The 19,218-nt window shown below is 38.8% G+C and overlaps 1 protein-coding gene across 1 annotated transcript in view; it reads left to right on the forward strand.

Moving 5' to 3' along the window:
* The window catches only part of Rapgef2 (Rap guanine nucleotide exchange factor 2), a 277,830-nt gene that overhangs the window by 100,324 nt on the left and 158,288 nt on the right, over positions 1–19,218 (forward strand). Inside the window, exons 5-7 of the mRNA XM_035450739.1 lie at positions 8,197–8,272; positions 10,087–10,254; positions 12,502–12,519. Coding sequence (XP_035306630.1) covers positions 8,197–8,272; positions 10,087–10,254; positions 12,502–12,519 — 262 coding nt within the window. The remainder of the gene's footprint in view (positions 1–8,196; positions 8,273–10,086; positions 10,255–12,501; positions 12,520–19,218) is intronic.

Genomic DNA, 19,218 nt, shown 5'->3' on the forward strand with positions numbered 1-19,218 from the left:
TTGTCTGTGTTTATGTACCTAATGGTACATTCGTGATAAATTCCCATTTTGTTTTCTGTCAGAATCATTTTTATAGTTCTGTCTTCCCATATAGATTTAAATCAGCTTATCAGTGTCAAGAATGTTGGTTAGGAGCTGGTAGTGGTTGTGCACTCCTTTAGTTCCAGCACTCGGGAGGCAGAGGCAGGCAGATCTCTGAGTTGGAGGACCTAGTCTACAGAGTGGAGTTCCAGGACAGGCTCCAAAGCCACACAAACACCCTGTCTAGAAAAACAAACAAACAAACAAATGAATGCTGGTTAAGATCTGATTAGATTGCCTGGACTAACAACACCTGGAAAACAAACACCAGTTTTCCAGACCATGAGTGTGGTGTTTCTTTTTATTTCAGCCTTTAGAAATTTTCCTTTCAAATGTAGTTTATACATATCTCATATTAATCTTAATCCTAAACTTTTTAATGGTAAACCACAGGATTTTATCACTTCAGTCTATAAGAGAAACTCTGAAGCAGATTAAACAATATCAACAGTGTTGCCTTTTGGTAGAATTGGAACAGTCATGCCACAAGTATGTGATTCATGAGAAGAACCCTCGTTTCCCTCAGCTGAGTTAAACCAATTGGCATTTTATTACTCACTAACTTTGTAGTAAATTATATGTATGTGTGAATGTTCTTTTCCTTGTTTCAAACAGGTTTTGTTTAGGACCTGTCTTGTGAAGATATTTTACCTCCTGAAATGTGCTAGATTTGCTAGATGACCGTGATTTGATGCTGTTCATGTAAATGTGTTTCAAGACTGAGGCGTTTGACTTTCATTTCTGAAATGATAGTAGGTGCTTACTGTTTTATGGTCAATCTATGTCATCCATCGACTGGACTCAACTGCCCCGGTTAATTAATAAATTACATAGCTCTTAATGTATTTTTCAGTTTGTTTATTTCTTCAGGGACATTTTTATGAAAATTATTTTGTAGATGGATATTGGAGCTAAGTCTCTCTTTTACTCACCAGCTTTTCATGGTGAAATGCTGAGTAGTAAAAAGCCATTTTTGTTACAGCGTGTGTCTACATGCTGAGGGGAGAGTCTGCTATGGACCATAACTTTTAAAGAAGGGGTCGACTGACGTCTGTGCCAAAGCACAGCAATCAGCAGAGACCTGTTTGTGCCACTGTGTAGACTGATAGCAGCAGAACAATTTAGCTGAGCTGTCTGTAGCAGCTCGGTCACGAGGACATAGACACTACCAAAGTGTAGCCCTCACACCACTGTCCCAGGCTGGGTTAGGTTGTGGCAGGAGAGAAATCTGCTCCGTACAGCCCAGTACAGCTGAGGTAAGAACATCTTTATCTCTGGAAGGGGGAAAGCAAGAGCTGAGCAGCCTCCTCTTCCAGCTCTGCCCATCTGTGATGATGTAAATGTATGTCCGTCTTTACCGTGCTAATCCCTCAGGCCGGTGTACAATTCAGCTTCTTTTTGGTGGAGAGCAACCAGCTCTTAGCACTGCTTTAGTCTATGTTAACAACAAAAAATGCAGCTGCAAGCGCTTGCACGTTAGTTAGCATTTGACCTTGAAGACTCACAGGAGAGCAGACACTGCCGATTTCCTTACTTGTCCTTGATTTACAAGAGTAGATAATGAGTTAATAGAAATTGATAAAGAGTGCCTGTCAGGCAGCTGCTGAGGTCATGAGACTGGTATGCGGAAAGAGTGCCCATACAACATGCGTAATACATAATGCAGCCCCCGAGAGGTGGGTGGGTGGATCATGGAAGCAGGAAGTGAGCCTCAGAAGGAATGTTGGCTCACCCAGAGCCACCAGCCAAGGAGCACATAGACTCACCAGCAGCTAACAGGGAAATGGGAGCACTTGCTGCTGCAGACTGCTCCTGTAGACCATGGCAGCACTGCTGCTGTACTGGGGCTTGAAAGACAGTGAAAACAGTGCAGGTTGGATTTTTAGAAATTAAAATGTTCATATTCCAAATACCAAATGCTTAATACTTCTCCTTAAGTAGATAAGACTACAGAGGGGCTGACCAGAGGGTGGGACAGTAGGGGGAGCACAGTCAAGAGCCTTCCTTATTTTTGTATGTACTGAGTTTGTAAGTAAAGGTTAAATGCTGGGCTTCCCTTCGCAGAGGAGCAGAGCTCTGCCATTGAGTGCTTGGGGGCAGTGGGGTGTTTCTAAACTAGCCGTGGAAGGTTTCTGGGATGTTGCAGTGTGTGTCTAGTTTCCAAATAGTTAGGGAATCTTAGCTGGTTAGTTCATTGTCTTGACACTGTTTGTTAATTCTCATTCAATCTCTCTCTCTCTCTCTCTCTCTCACTCTCTCTCTCTCTCTCTCTCATACAAGGCTTTGTATGTTACTTGATGTATGATTTCATTGTTAAGTGCCTGCTAATTTTTGAGTGAAGCTAAACATTAAAAAGATAAAGTGTATTTTTGTGGCAGGGTTTTCAGCCTACTTTCTTGAGTTTTCCTGGTGCTTTGAGGATGAAATTAATGGCTTCGCCAGTGGCTCACAGGCTGACTACTTGCTACTGTGCCTTGTAACTTTTTCACCCTGAAGTTATCAATACATAAATTGATTAGGAGCATCAGTTGGTTATTAATATTTTGGTCAGTTACTTAGATTTTTAAGGAGAATAATGAAATTCAGTAACTATCACTTTCTGGAAATGAAGAGATAAAAAAGGTCTGTCTTGTAGCTTGCCACTTTTGGTCACTTGGTAAATTTGGATTACCTTTCAGTTTCTCTTTTACCACTGGGCTGTGATCTTCTGGTCATACACCAGACATGAATTAAGTTTACATTCCGATGCAGAACTTGCATTCCGCCAAGCAGTTCTGACGCACACAAGAATGTGGAGGCCCATACACAGGGCAAGGTTAGGGACACTGAGAGAGGAGGCTTCTGTACCCAGCTGCTGCCTTTTTCAGAACACTCACACTATTAGAAAGTGCTCCTGATCAAGTTGGGAGAGTATGTGCTGATGGAAACCTAGGGTCGGCTGGCCTTAACCGCCTCTGCTGCTGCCTATCCCATGCTTGCTTGCTTGGGGGAGTTTACACAAACTAGGTAAGACTGACTTTCTCAAATGTGTGCTTTCTGGTTATGAACTTGAGGGACCTAGTTCTAGCAGGCTATTACAGACAATGATTTTCGGTTGCCTGTTTTGGATGCTAGAATGTCATGCCTTTTGCACCTATAAAAACATTTCCCTTAGTTTATTTTGATTTGAAGAACTGAATTAATTTGTAATTCTTAATTTTTAAATTGTTCTGTATGAAAAATTCAAGTGGGATGAAACTGTGGACTGCTATGCTGTGTGCTATTTTGCAGGTGGTCTTTCTGTGGATGACTGGTGGTGGGGCTTACATGGTTTTATTTTCATAAAAAAGAGAGAACCAACAGTTTGATAAGTGTGGACACGTGTAACTTCTTTTCGCTGTCTTTTAGCTGTTTAATATTAAAGGTGATAAAGATGTTCTGGAATTACATTGAGGTTACGACTTGGAAGCAAAGTCGTGCATTGTATTTATACAGAACAACTTAGAAGGATTTAAAACAGGCTACAGTTATTTCATGGCCATTCTTTAAAAACACTCACACTGCCTGGCATTGGTGGTGCAAGCCTTTAAACCTAGCACTCAGGAGGCAGAGGCAGGCAGATCTCTCTGAGTTTGAAGCCAGCCTGGTCTACAGAGCGAGTTCCAGGACAGGCTCCAAACCAAAACCAAAATACACACACACACACACACACACACACACACACACACACACACACACACACACACACGCACGCACACTGTTCTTTTTGTTTTACACACAGATTTTTTTTTGTTTAACACATGCTGCTTTTTTTATTTTACAGACACTCATTTTTTGTTTGATGCACACACTGACTTGTTTTACACACATACACACACAATGACTTTTTTGTTTCACACATGCACTGACTTTTGTTTTATACATACACGCACACACACTGATTTTTTTTTGTTTTAACACACAGACTTTTGTTACACACACACATACACACACACACTGATTTTTTCATTTGTTTACATACAGGTTCACATAAAAACTGAAGCTATTACAAGACTGGGATGACTTTTAAAATATTTTAATTCAAATTTAAACAAAACAATCCTGTATCTTTAAAAACTCAAAGCAGCAGCAGGCAACCTACGTGCAGTTTGAAGTTCTAGCAGTGGCTGCCCGAGGACACTTGGTCTGTATGGATTTGACATTCAGATCTTTGGGTATTTTCATCTGGCCTAAGGCTCTTACTGCAGTGTGTGATTTTGCTGAATTGGAATTGCTCTGTCAATTACAAATGCTGAGTGGTCTTTTCCCCGCTCAGCTAGTTGGTAAGTGGGTCTGGCCATTGAGACCTCTCTCTGATTGAAAGCCAGTTCTGACTGTCATTGGGTTGCAGCTGTTTGAATACTCATCTTCCATTGCTACCTAATAAATAGTGGCTGTATTTTGGGAATACATTGTAAATACTTATGTTTAAAGAGTTATGTTGGCAATATCGATATGTGTTACATGTCCAGTGAACCCACTAAAAGGAGTGGGTAGCAAAATACTATGCATGTAAGAAATAACATGGGAGAGTCTTATGTTTTGGCCACAGACAAAAGGAAAATGTGATTATGATGAGTTAAAGAAAACATAGGTATAACTGATTGCTAAGAGTATTTATTGAGTATTTGTTTTATGTGTGTTTCCCGTTTCTTCCCCCTTTTTAACATTCACAGGTGCTGTCACTTCAGTGTTTATGGCCAGTGGAAAGAGGTTGCTTCAGTGCTTATCAGTAGTGTGGTCCAGTCGCAGACAACTGGATGTTTTGCTGGGGACTGGGGTGCTCTCTGGATTTTTTTTTCAGGACTCGAAGTGGTAGGCAGATTCCTCTGCCATCCCCAGCCCATAGTTGTTTGCTCCGAGGTCCTGCTTTTTCTTACTTATGCCCTAAGTGTTTCTAAAGAAATCCAGTGCCACTAAAACAATTAAGCTAACTGTGGGGCTTGCCCCTGTCTCTCCTCTCAGTTCTCAGTGACCTCTCACTTTCTCTGTGAATTTTCCTATTCTGTCTAATTCCTCTAAGTGGACTTATATGACATTTGACTTTTTTTGACTGGCCTGTTGCCCTGTGTATGATATTTTCAAGATTCATTCATTTTGTGTCATGTGGCTGAATAATTCTCCATTGTGAGCTTCATGTGGCGTCATGCTGTTGTATTCCCAGAACTTTGGAGGCTGAAGGCAGGAGGTTCATGAGTTTGGAGCTAGATTACTACTACCAACACCTTGGAATTTATTTTATTTGTTACATAAAGAATAGTGTCTGTTTGGGTAGCAGAGTTGTTTCCACATGTGCTCATAGTGAATTGTGTTGCAGTGAGCTCTGCTGTACAGATAGTGGACAACACAGCCTCAGAATTTTATAAGATGATCTCTAGGGCTCCCAGTTCAGATCCTTATGCTTCCAGCTGGGAGTTACCCAACTGAACCATCTCCCCAGCCCTGCTGGCTATTGGATAAAAATGACAAATGCCTTGCTTCAAAGTAGTTTGAAGCCTTTCTCCTTCAGCATATTTGAGAGATTAATCTGGTGGAGGGTTGTTTCTCCTGTTGACTACTTTGTGATGTCTACAAGATGTTGAGTCTTGTGGCTGCAGAGTTTGTCAGGTTCACCTGCAGCTCCCATCCCACAGACTCTCCTGGGCATATTTTACATACTGTGAACTTTGCATCCCAAAGCAACAGGGTTACTTCAGCTCAAAGCTGAAGTCCTAATTGGTAAGAGGATTTGCAATGTAGAATAGGATGTGGGGGCATTGGTACAAGAACTGTGTGTGCATACCAGAAATGATGCATAGTTTGCTAATGTTAAAGATGGGGGCCCACCTTTACTTACTGACGTTTGTGAACAATTTTGTGGCAGCGTGTTTTGATTTCTTTTATCAAGTATTATAGGACCTTTGTATGCACTACAAATATTTATGATTATTGTGCAATGTTTTCAAAAGAAGCAATTATGTTTATAAAATTGTCTAGGCCTGAATGGAATAAAATTTGACAACTGAGAAGAGTCTCACAGTTGTGCTTTGGCTTCCTTATTTATTTTGAGGTGTTGGCAGTCAAACCTGGGAGTTGCTGTTGCTAATTACACACACCACACTGAGCTTCACAACAACCCCTTTCATTCGTTTTTAGATTTTAACGTCATGTTACTTAGTAACAAACTGTAAAAATACAATATACATTTTTACCTAATCATGTAAAAGAATTAAAATGATATTGGTGAGCTTGTATTTTACTAATATATCAAAATTATTTTTCACATGGTTGTGAAGCATCACTTTATTCTTTGAGAGACTGTCTCTGAGTCAGTCCCAGAACTCTTAAATTATGGCTAGTCTCAACTAGCCAGCTTGCTCTAGGGATCCTCTGGCCCTACTTTCACTAGCACACCCATGCAGCATTTACAGTGGGTTCTGGGATTTAACTCCAGTCCTCTTGCTTGCATGACAAGTGCTTTAACCACTGAGCCATCTCTCCAGCTCATTGGCAGAATTTTTCTACTTCATAAGGCACACTACAATGTGTGTCAGTATGTCTGAATGTATGTTCAAGTGTTTTCAAAAGTATGTTTCAATGGTGTTAGCCATGATTCTGGTTTTGATCTTCTATAAAACAAGTTTGAAGCCCAGAACAGCATAACTGATGACCCTACTCTGACTGCTAGTCTCATGTAAATGAGTAAAATCAAGTGGTCAGAGTGACTGGTTAGCACGTAGAAGACTTTTCTGTTTTATTCTTCATTCTCATAGCTGGGTTCCTAGTATATGAAACATTGTATGTCATAGTATAAGGGCCTTATAAAAGTAACAAGGATTTCCATAGAAATAGTTCAAAATGCCTAATTAACCCGGGGGTGGGGTGGGGACATATTCAATTAAAATTAATTTTTGGGAGGCTTTTTTCCCCTTTAAAAGTTGTTGTAGAGTGTGCACTTTGGACTTTTTCTGTGTCATAAAGAAGAACAGATGTTTATTGTTTGCACAAGAGTTGGCGAACTGGAGATTATTATGTTAAATGAAATAAACCAGTCTCAGACAAATGTCATATATTTCCCCTCAGATGTAGAATCTATATTAAAAGCACAAAACACAAGAAAGTGGAAGGGGGACCAGAGGAAGCAGATCAGAGGGAATAGGGAAGGGACCAAGGGTAATTGGAGGATGAACAGATAAAAGTACATATATATGTGTGTGGGTGTTATAGTGAAGCCTAGTTTTTTTGTTTGTTTTTAGAGTTACTGTGTGTACTAAGCAAACTAAGTAAAAAGATTACTAAAACACATACATATAACGTGGTGAACTGTATATTCTATCTATATTGAAGCTTTAAGAAATTGTTTATTTTTAGAGGGAAAGGACAGTCTTTGGAGTAGTGAGTGGGTAGACAGGCAGTTCATGGATGGAGAAGGCAGGTCAAGATCGCCTTGGCACACCAGAGTTCTAGTTTGTAAAGAGACTGTCAGAAAAACAAAGAAAAAAGCAGTCTTCTATGGGGCTAAAGGGGAGTTCACTGGGATGGGGCAGAGGAGCCCGGTCCTGTTCCCCAGGGTAGGTAGAGCTTTTGGGGAGATAGTTCTTGCATATGACTGTGCACACCCCTTTGTACTCACAGAAGAGCAATCCTGTGTTGGCAACTTATTCATAAAACATATAAATTGATCGACAGAATTAGAAAATGAATACATTCCCATGTAAAAGTAATATTGAGTCTGAGCATATTAACTTAGAAAATGGGATTGATTGTAACATATATTCATAAACATTTTTGTATTTCACAATTAGGCCATTTCTGTCTGTATTGAAATATTCCACAACTTCACCTCATTAAGAATGATTTTAAATAGTCCATCACAAAACATGTTTGTATCAATTCTTCTTTACTTAAATGATTAACTTGAAAACAGATTTCCAGAAAACATGATTGAAATTTAGGAAACTAAATTGTTTTGTAGTTTTTCTTTGTAAAATAGTGACTAAAGACATCTTTAATGTGTAGTTTTTGTTATTAATTTTTTTCTGTAGTTGGGGGTTAGCTTGAATTCCTAATTCATGTTTCTTGGTCCCTGAGTCTGTTGTTTTTTTTACTCCTTTCTAGTTTTGGCAAGCGTTCTGCAGGAAGCTTTAGGCGTGGCTGTGAATGCATTGTGTTAGAGCCTTCTGAAATGATTGTGGTAAGAATATCTCTTCCAGAACCTTTTATTTTTCTGAAGTATTTTTTTTTTTATAAAAAATACGAGCTCTTTCACAAACTACTTATTTGCCATAAAGTATTGTATTTTTATAACAGATTTGCTTAATAATTATGGGCTTGAGTTTTATAATTGTAATTATTTACAAAACTCAGAAGTAGAAGATAGAAAATTGACCAGAGACAGTGTTTGGTGTTTGAACTTTATAATTCAGTCAGTGGTTATGTCTTTCAGCTGGAATTTGGGGGACCCTGGGACTGCAGAAGTTTAGCTCAGAGTGGCCTTTGCATTGAACAAGTTCCTTTAAATGAATTCCATTGATGTGTATCCAAGGAACAGTTAACATAAGCCAATCCTGGAATTCCTTTAATTGAAAGAAAATTAGAGAACCACCATGTGGATTCAAAGCCCTTGACACCCCTGTCTCACAGAAGTGGGATTTAAGATACATTAAGATAAGGCATTGGATGGAATGTTAAAAATGATTTTAGCAACACAATTATTTTCAGTAAAGCATTAAAGAAAAACCATCTGTGGTACTTGTCCCTTATTGCATAAAACATGATTTTACCAGAGGATATTAGGCACTCTTAAAAGTAACAAAATCAAAGAGGTAGGTAGGTGTGTGTGTGTGTGTGTGTGTGTGTGTGTGTGTGTGTGTGTGTAAAGTACCCAGCCCTGACTACCCCTCCTTCAAAATATCTCTGTGTCCCCATCTGTCTTCCTTTCCAGGAAGGAAACTTGTAAAACAAATGGGGTGGAATTTTCTTGATCACAGTTGATTAAATATTTGATGGGCAACTGTAGGTCGATTTTTTTTCTTTTTTTTTTTAAGAGACTGGATTTTCCCCATGATGTTGGAGAGGAATTTTGTCAGCAATAAGAACTTCCTTTCTAGACCTAGTAAAAAGTTGGGGTCAAATCTCACAAAGTGAGAAAATAGGACCGTGTTGGTAAAAACTTAGAATTATGAAAAGTATGGACAGACATGCTTTCCAACATTTTAAATTGTGATTTTTGCCATGCTTATGTTGTTTTTGGATTTTACAGAACTTTGGAGTCTTGTACTTTGAAGATAATAAAGGAACTAGTGAGTTTGCTCCCGTGAGTGGAGTCTAAACATACCTCTGTGTTAGCAGTCCTAAAGAATGTAATTGATTAATAAACTGACTTCACTTGTTCTCACTAGAATTGTTTTTAAATGTTGTTTAAAAGGAGTTTTTTTTTTTTTTTTTTTTTTTTTTAAAGCAATACTCAATAAGCAAAAAAGAAGCTGAAGCTATGCTTGTAAGCCGGAAGAGGAACCTTGATTTCCTAGATCAGTTCTGCTGGCTGAATACTCAGGATTACAGGGGATTTCTACAGATTTTCTCAAATGCATCTGTGTGTGTGTGTGTGTGTGTGTGTGTGTGTGTGTGTGTGTCTGTGTGTGTGTCTGTGTGTGTGTGTGTATAGCGTTACGACAAGCAGTAGCTGCATTCATGAAGTGTGGCAATATATCCCATGACCTCTTTGACTCATAAGTCAGCAGAAAGACTACTTAAGTGTCTTCCTCTGAAATGACAGGGAATTTAAGAGTAACCTGGACTGTCCCAAGTGGAACTGAGAATGCCTCTTCACAGAAGAGTGACTGAAAGCCAGTTAGCTTCAGAGAGGTGCAGATTCACTTAAAGTTTGTCTAGAGATATCTGCAAAATGAATGAATGTAGACTGTTTGTAAGTTTATTTTTATATCTAATATTAATGTTCAAATGTCCTGATTGGAGAAATGAAATATCTCTGGGGTTTTATTTCAGGTGGACTATATGGATGAAAATGAAGAATATTTCCAGCGCCAAGCCTCCCACAGACAGTCTCGAAGAAGATTTAGAAAAATCAACCAGAAAGGTGAAAGACAAACAATTATTGACACAGTGGACTCATACCATGTGGGAAAGCCCCCTTTACCTAGAGGTTACCATACGGTAAGTTGCAAAGAACTGTTGCTTATCATAATTTTGTTTGTGGTAGGGGTGTATAAAAACATAGTGAAAAATTTCAAATTGGCTACTTTTGCATTATTTACTTATTCACTTATTTATTTTGAGACTGGTCTCCCTATGTAGCCCTGGCTGGCCTGGAATTCACTGTGTATAGACCAGGCTCGCCTAGAACTCATAGAGCTCCACCTGCTCTTTTTGTTTTTGTTTTTTGTTTTTTTTTCTCTTGAGTGCCTTTTCTTCTTCTGGTGGAAGCATATCTCATCTAAATAGATTTCAGAAAGTATTGAAACAAGAAGTGAAGAGGTACTTGTTAGCTCTTTTATCTCTTAAACTATTCTCTGAGTTAAACATGGAACATTTGAATTGGTACTTTGTAAGTTTTCTTCCCTTACTTAAAGAAGTTAGTTTCCTGTTATGCACCCCTCTCATGATTGGTATCAAATTGCTTTTACTTAAAAAGTAGGTATGTGTGGGCTTTTACTCTGTTGTGAGGCTATGTCTTCAGCTTATTCAATGCAGAAAAGTGAGATGAGAATCACTTGATGTCTTAAAAAAATCTCAGTGAGAAGATGTTCTGCAGTACTTCTGCTAACCACGTTTAAAGACCATCCTAAATGTCGGGACTCATTCATTGTCACTTATTTCATAGATATTTGATAAGTAACTTCTCTTTCACATTTGAAGAAACCAAGACATGGATACTGGGTGCCTTGTATAGACTTCTACAGTCAGTTTAGAGCCTCATTTTTCTTTTGTTTTCATAATGGGAGGACCCTGGATTCTTATGCTATAATGTCATAACAGAGAAAGTGGTTTAGTTGAGCATGTGATCCAGAATGTGAACATTATATGAAATTAGCTTGTAATTTGGTAACTATTTAACACTTCTCAGTTTTTCTTTCTGTGGGTAAGCACAAGTGAAATGTATATAGACCAAACCATTTACGCAAGGTTTAGTAACTTTAGGTTGCCTGGTTCACATGCTTATTTCTTAGAGAGCTCCTTGTATTTAAATCTTTAACAGGATTTTGAACACATATAGTCTGCCTATTCCATGCACTACTTCAGCATATCATGGAGAATCATTTGCTTGAGTTTTTTGTTTACTGCAAAGGCAGTTCCACTTGTCTGTTGGAGAGATTTGGGTATCAGAAAGAAGAGCTTGAAAGAAGCTGGGCACGGTGGTGCCTGCCTGTTATTTTAGCACTGGGAAGCAGCCAGAGGTAGGAGAATTGCTGCAGGCTGGAGGCCCACCTGTTCTACATAGCAAATCCCAGGCCAGCCAGGGCTTCAGACCAAGACCTTGAGTCAAAAAATAAAAACGAAGGCTGAGGGAGGAGGGTGGGTGGGAAGTCACAAATTGTTTTCTCAAACTGTTTCCACCCTAAGAAAGTCAGGCGAGTGTGGACTTTCTTGCTCAGTGTTAACATTGATTGGATTAACCCAATAGGATGTGTGGGGCACTCAAGTTAGAGGGCCATATCATAGCCGTTTCTCTTACCTGCCCTGTCTTGTCTTTTATGGAAAATTTCATTACCCTCCCATACATCATTCCCTTTCTTGGTTTGTTTTTTAAAATGTAGGGTTTTTTTTTTTTGTGTGTGTGAGAGTTTTTAAAAGTATTTCCTTTAAATAGTATATTATCTGGTCAACAGATACTTTTAGAAATAATTCAACATTAAAGTAAAATTTTTATCAATAATTTATTTACTAATACATGACCAATTGCTATTAATTTTACTAAATGAAGTAATATTATGGCAATATTATGGTTATAATTCAAAATATTGAGTCTTTTTTGAAATATTTGTGTATATATTTGACCTAAACAGGTTTTAACAAGGAAAACAAAATTTGTTTCATATGTTTGATAGACATGGCAAAAAAAAAAAAAAGATTTAAATGGAAACTATCGTTCTTCATTTGCTGTGACTCATAGTGTTCATAACACAATCTCTCTCTTGGAAAGAAGTTGACTAGTATAGTGGGCCTAGGGTGGAAAGCTGGTCTTAGATAGTTGGGTTGCATGAGTGTACTTGGGATGAGTCACAATAACTCTCCAGTGCATGGCTAAAGAATATAGCACAGTACACGCAGCCAAGCCTATACTGTCATTCTACACTGATATAAACATGATCTTCATTTTGGCAGATGCAATGTGTAGCATGTCTGACATTGTTCCTCTTTTCCTTTCCTCCTTTATGGCACTCATTTCATTCTGGCTCAAAGGAATGCACTAAATCCCAGGTATTGTAATCCGTGCGGTTTCTTAACACTAACCTGAGTTTGTGCATGAATTTGCCATGTTACTAATGAATTGTGGTGCTGATGTCATTTACTCAGTCTTGTCCTGCTGTGTTTTACCTGAGTGAAACTTGTGCACACCTTGGAAGTGTTGGTTTAGGTGGAGGTAGCTCAGGAGGCTTCATTTGTCTACATATGAGCTGGTCCTTACCTGAAAAGTACAAGTGCAATTTAATTATTTTTAAAAATGAATAGAGCACTGTTTTTTGTTAACTTGTTTTGCAAATAAGAAAAAGACAGGCATTGGAATTGCCTTGCTTTTTTTGAGGGAAAGCTCATGGGAAATTCCTTAGAAACTTATATTTTAATTGTTCTAGAGATGAAAGAGCAAGTTCAGAAATCCCAGTATGAGAGCATTTGGGGAATGTACTGGGGAAATTTCAGTTACATTAAGAAACAAAAACAGGCTTAGTAAAAAAAGAAATTGGAACTTCAAATGTCTTACTGTATTTTCTTATTTGCACCTTAATTTTAACTGTATTTCATGCTTTGGTTTGCCTACATTTTAATTAAGAGGTCTAGAATATCCTATTTTGCTTCTTAATGTCTGCAATAACTAATCTGTGGTTTTCAGAATTGGTCTTTTGAAGGTGTGGGTCATGTTTGGCTTAGTAAGTTTATAATTATGGAAGAAAAACTGATGACTCTGGGAGATGGTTGAGTAACAGTAACATTTATGGCTATCTTACTGTATCAGGAGAAAGGTCATGAGTAATAAATTACATATATTGAGAAAATTTGTCATTAATATTTTGGGGTATTGTTGCAGCCTTACTTCAAATTATACTATTTATATAAACTTCAAATTAAATGAGACAGTGCCTTTATATTCTGCACAAGAGGATGCATGTTTGTATTTTAGAGGTGGCATGGTTGGTTTAGAGTTGCTTAGAAACACTGCTAGATTGTATGTGAGTCGGTGTTGGTGTGGTCTATGCACACATGTGTACGTGGATGTGTGCAAGTGTGCGGACCCAAATCTGATATTCTTTATGACTCCCTGCCTTGTTCCTTTGAGGTAGGGTTTGTTGCTAAACTTGGAGCCTGCTTTTACCAGCTGGGCTGACAGCCAGCAAGCCCCAGCAATCCTCGTGTCTCTGTCCTCAACAGTGCTAATGTTTTAGGTGTGCACAGGGACAAACCCTGCTTCAAAATTATTTTTGATTATTTTATGTGTACAAGTGTTTTGCCTGCATGTGTGTATGTACACCACTTGCTTGCCTTGTGTCTGAATAGTTCAGAAAAGGGTGTCAGATACCTGTAATTGGAGTTACAGACAATTTTGAGCCACTACATGGATAGTGGGATATTGGATATTAGGAACCAAGCATGGGTTCTCTATGAGAACAGCAAATGTTCTTAAATGTTGAGCCATCTGTCTAGCTGCAACACACACACACACACACACACACACACACACACACACACACACCCTGCTGTTTTTTTGGGTGTTGGGGTTTGAACTCTGGTGTTCATGTTTGCATTGTTAACCTCTAAGCCATCTGTCTATTCCTGACACCACTAATTTTTGAGTAATGTGATAAATCTAAAATTTTTTATCCAACTTCTAAGCCTGATGGGTGTATAATTTCTAAGTCACATAACATTAAAAAAAAAAAGTTACCGTTTTCAGTTTTTATCCGGAAAGACAGTACTTTAAGAATTTAATAGCTAAAAAATAGTCCACAATGTAATTTTTCTCTTTCAATCCACATGTAATTTATCCCCCTTTTTTGGAATGAAAAAGTAAGGACCTAATTTTGATTTAAAACTTGAATTTCAAGTGATGTATACTTTATGTACTCTTTTAAAATTAAATGTGTTGTAATAGTTTAAAACAGGCTATGGTTCCTCAGAATCATGACGATTAAGTCCCTGTAGGGCGTTTTCAGTACACTTTGCAAGGCAAGCATATGAGGTTTGAGAGTGAGTGTTTTAATACGCAGTGAGAAGAGAACTCTCATTAGCGTTTTCTAAAGTTTTGATGAGTTTAGCTTGACAGTGTTGTTAAGGTGACCAAAAGGGCTGGTATATTCAGCCTTGTGGTGGGTGACTAGATTATGGAAGCGAGTGGCACTGCTCTTGGCAGAGCCTGGTAAATTTGGTGTTGGCTCCCAAAAAAGACTTTCTTGGGACATAAACCAGCATTGGTTTACCTTTAAGAGTGTGGTAGGAAACAGAACTTTGCCTGTTTTGCCCCTTCATTAATTACTTCGGGCTGTTTCTGGGTATTTGTATGGCAGGGATACCCCAGGTCCATGGTAAAGATGGAGAGGACAGGTGGTGGAGCAGAAGTCAGGAAGGATGGTTAACTCACCAGTTGGAACTTGGCACACAACTCTTTTGGTGTGTTTTATTCTCTCTTATTTTAATGGTGGGAAAGGGAGCTGTTTACTCTTTTACGTTGGAAAGAGCAAAAGTGGTGCAGAAAAAAATCAGACCGTAGACTAAAGAAAACATCTCATATGTGGATGTTGTGTATTCCCACCGAAGACTGAAGGGTTTCTAGCTTCCAAGGCTGTTTAGAAAATTAAAATATTCTCTACTTTTGAAGTTTTCATTGACACACTACTCCATTACTGCTTGCTCTGTAAAATATACTTCTGCTTCCTATAAATGTAAAGATAGCACAAGATAAAGCATTCATATTCTCAGTGAAGGAAGTTGAGGTAATGAAAACCTATTAGTCATGGGAAAAGATGTGTTCATGCATTCTGGTGGCTTCTGTTTTCTACAAGCATTATAGGTGTGTTGCTTTCAATAGGAGAGGTTTAAGTTTTTGGTGGTGGGTATGCAACAGTAATAGGCAGTGGTACCTTGTATCAATGTGTTGACTACAATATGATGTTAATACTTTTTATTGCCAGCATCTGTAAAATGTGACATCAGTTTAAGATGACACATGTAAGAGGCTTTGGAAGATCAACCCCTCCCCCCCCTTTTTAAAAAAATAAGATCAGTCTGTCTTGTTTATTTATTCAGAAATGGGATCTCACTGGCTAGCCTGGAACTGAGCATTGTAGATCAGGCTGGCTTCGCCTCATAGAGACCCAGCTGCCTTTGTCTTTTGAGTACTGAGATTAAAGGTGTATGGTAAGATGTCTGGCTATATAGGCTTTTTTTATGTATGGTGCCATGCCTGGCTATAAGGGTTTTTTTTTTTTTTTTTTTTTTTTTTTTTTTTGTTGTGGTGTGTGTGTGTGTGTGTGTGTGTGTCTGATAAATCCTACTTTTTAAATGGCCATATAAGATATCACTGGGTTTTTTTTAAATTTTATTTTATTTTATTAGTTCTAGTTAGGGAACAAGCTTATTTCAAGTCCCTTCTCCCTCTCCCTCCCCTCACCCCCAAACTTCTCCCTCCCCCACCCCCAGCCCCCCCCAACCCCATCCACCCACTACTCCCCAGGCAGGGTAGGGCCCTCAACGGGAGCTCAGCAAAGTCCACCAAGTCTTCCTATGCTGATCCTGGGCCCTTCCCCATGTGTCCAGGGCCAGAGTGTAACCCTTCATATGGGATGGGCTCTCAAAGTCTCACTGGGTTATTTTTAACACATATATCTTACACATTTCTAAATGATATTAAAAAATCTTTTCCATGTTTTAAAAGTTAAACTTCTTTTTAGTTCACACGTAAAACCTGACAATTAAACATGTTTGTGAATACTTTATATATTTTAACATGTGTATGCATTGTGTGATGTATAAATAGGAGAAATATGAGAGTATTTTCAAACATACATCATCATTTTATGATATTTTTTAAAGAACAAACTTAAGTTTCCAGTTAAAGATTTCTTGGTAGATTTGGTTTTAAAAGTTATTACTTGTTGAAATAAAAAGTTGTATACATACAGTTTTATGCACATTTTTTTATCTGACACAAATTTTTTGATTGAGCTATTCTTAAATATAAACCTAAGTATTTTCACCTGCTTCGTGGCTTTTCTTTCTTACTTCCTAGTTTTTAGATGCTTCCTTAGTTTGATACAGTATTTCCTGTTTAACTGTAAGAAAATGCACTTTAAGTTAGATGTCAATGGCTTCTATTTTTAGTAAGTTTCCTGGAATATTAAGAACTTCAGGTAAGACATTACCTTAGTTCATGTCTCTCCTGACTGTAATTAATTTATATATTTAAACTGTGTTTTAACACACATAAAATTATGCTGTAAGTGTAGGGTCAGTGTTATAACTATTGTTTAAACATTTATCCCCTTATTTATCCATCCAGCATTTGTTTGCTTGAGTGAAGCAAAAGCATTTGTTTGCACTGGTGTTATCATTGTCTTTCTTGAATTACAGTAGGAATTACAGAAAACTGAAATATTTTATTTCCTTTATCATACAGGAAAACAGTCAGTATTTTATTCTATAGACTAGTCCATCTGACAAACATTTGCTGGATGCCCATTTTCAGATCTGTGTCAAATTCAAGTGATTCGTCCCCTTGACCTTGCAATTCACAGGGAATTATGGATAATAAAAATATAGGAAGATACAGTATTGAGGAACATGCACTGGGCACTTTGAAGAATCAGGAATGGCTTTCGTATTAGCCACAATGCAATGAATGTCATGACCAAAGGAGAAATAGTTCACAGATAGAAGTCCATTTGCTTAAAGACTAAAGGCAGGGGGGAAACCCACTTTGGGGAAGCCATGTTGAAAAATGAATACCAGAGTGGCCACAGAAGAGGTTGTGACACACTGAGGCCATCCATCCATCCATCCATCCACTCATTTATTTATTTGCTTGCCCTTCCTTCCTTCCTTCCTTCCTTCCTTCCTTCCTTCCTTCCTTCCTTCCTTCCTTCCTTCCATCCTTCCTTCCTTCCTTCATTTTGAGACAGGGTTTTTCTATGTAGCACTGGCTGTCCTGGAAACTTGCTCTATAGACCTCTAACTCACAGAGATCTGCCTGCCTCTGTCTCCCGAGTGCTGGGACTAAAGGCAAACCTGCTCAGAGGTTTGTTTCTTGATAAACTTACCTGCTCCAAGCTCGAATAGGGATGACCCTAAAGACCTGCTTAAGTGGTGGAAGTGGAAATAGTGTTTGGACTTGACAACTGAGGTAAGAGCTAGGGGTGAGGATTCAGGCTGAAGAAAGTAGAAACAGGGGCTGGAGAGTGTAGTAGTAATTTCTCATTGGACTGCCAGCCCACAAATAACATGGAGACTTATTATTCATTATGAAAGCTTGGCCTCTAGCTTAGGCTTGTCCTTAACTAGCTCTTAAAGCTTAAACTAACCCATTTATATTAATCTATGTTTTATTACATGGTATTACCTCTCTTCCATCCTGTAGCTCCTGTTTCCTCTCCATGTCTCCTGGCTTCTCCTGTGTACCTAGATCCTTTCCCCACCTCCCTTCCTCCCTTTCCAAAACGGGTTTCTTTGTGGCTTTGGAGACTGTCCTGGAATTAGCTCTTGTAGACCATGCTGGTTTTGAACTCACAGAGATCCGCCTGCCTGTGCCTTCCGAGTGCTAGGATTAAAGGCGTGCACCACCACCGCCCAGCCTCCTCTTACTTTCTGTTCCTGGAAATCCCGCCTTTACCTCCTGCCCAGCTGTTGGCTGTTCAGTTTTTTTATTACACCAATCACAGCAATACATCTTCCACAGTATACAAATATCCCATAACGAAAGAGATCTCAGTGAAGAGCACCACTTGCAGAGTCCCTGTTTCATCTCACTCCCACATGACAGCTCACAACTATCTAACACCAGTTCCAGGAGATGCTATACCCTCTTTTGTCCTCTGTGGGTGGGCACCGGGCACACATGTACATAGATGTACACACAAGAAAACACTCATACATATGCATAAATCTTCAAAACAGAAAATAGGTGTGCGACAAAAATGCAACTTTAAAGTATCTCAACCCGCATATCAGGTCTTTACATTATGATTCACAACAGTAACAAAGTGACAGTTATGAGGTAGCAACACAGTACTTTTATGGCTGGGGGTCACCATAACCACGAGGAACTGCATTAAAGGGTCACAGCATTAGGAAGGTTGAGAACCACTGCTGTAGTTCATTCATTTTAGTTGGCTTACACATAGTGCTTTCCTCCACAGTAATGTTCAATGGTTTCCTCATGTATAAATAAGTACAAAGACTTGAGTCGTAGTTTGCAGTAGATTCGTTTGAAACACAGGTGTGCGTGTGGTGTGTGTGTGTGTGTGTGTGTGTTTGTGTGTTTGAGTCAAGTGTTTTCTCCCCCAGGTTGGTCTATAACTGCCAGTGCAGATGGCCTTCAACTTTTGATCCTCCTGCCTTCACTTCCTATGTCCTGGGATCTCTGATATGTGCCCAGTTTCTGTTATATTGGGGCTTCATTCATGCCAGGCAAGCACTCCACCAACTGACCACACCCCCAATCCAAAGCAGATTATTCTTTAGTCCAGGGAAGCTCAATAAAAATTTGAAATTAAGAGCTGATATTGAAGAAGGACAAAAAGGGTGTGGAGTGGATATTCGTGAGTAGGAACATGTACAACCCCACCCTGTAGAGTTTGCTAGATGCTATGAATTTTATGCATATGGATGCTTTGGATTTCACTTAGTGTTTCTTGAGGATGTAAAACATGCCCATTTGCATGCTTCTTGTCAGCAGGTTAACTGGCCCCTCTT

This window comes from Cricetulus griseus (assembly GCF_003668045.3).
Source record: "Cricetulus griseus strain 17A/GY chromosome 1 unlocalized genomic scaffold, alternate assembly CriGri-PICRH-1.0 chr1_0, whole genome shotgun sequence".
Classification (NCBI taxonomy): domain Eukaryota; kingdom Metazoa; phylum Chordata; class Mammalia; order Rodentia; family Cricetidae; genus Cricetulus; species Cricetulus griseus.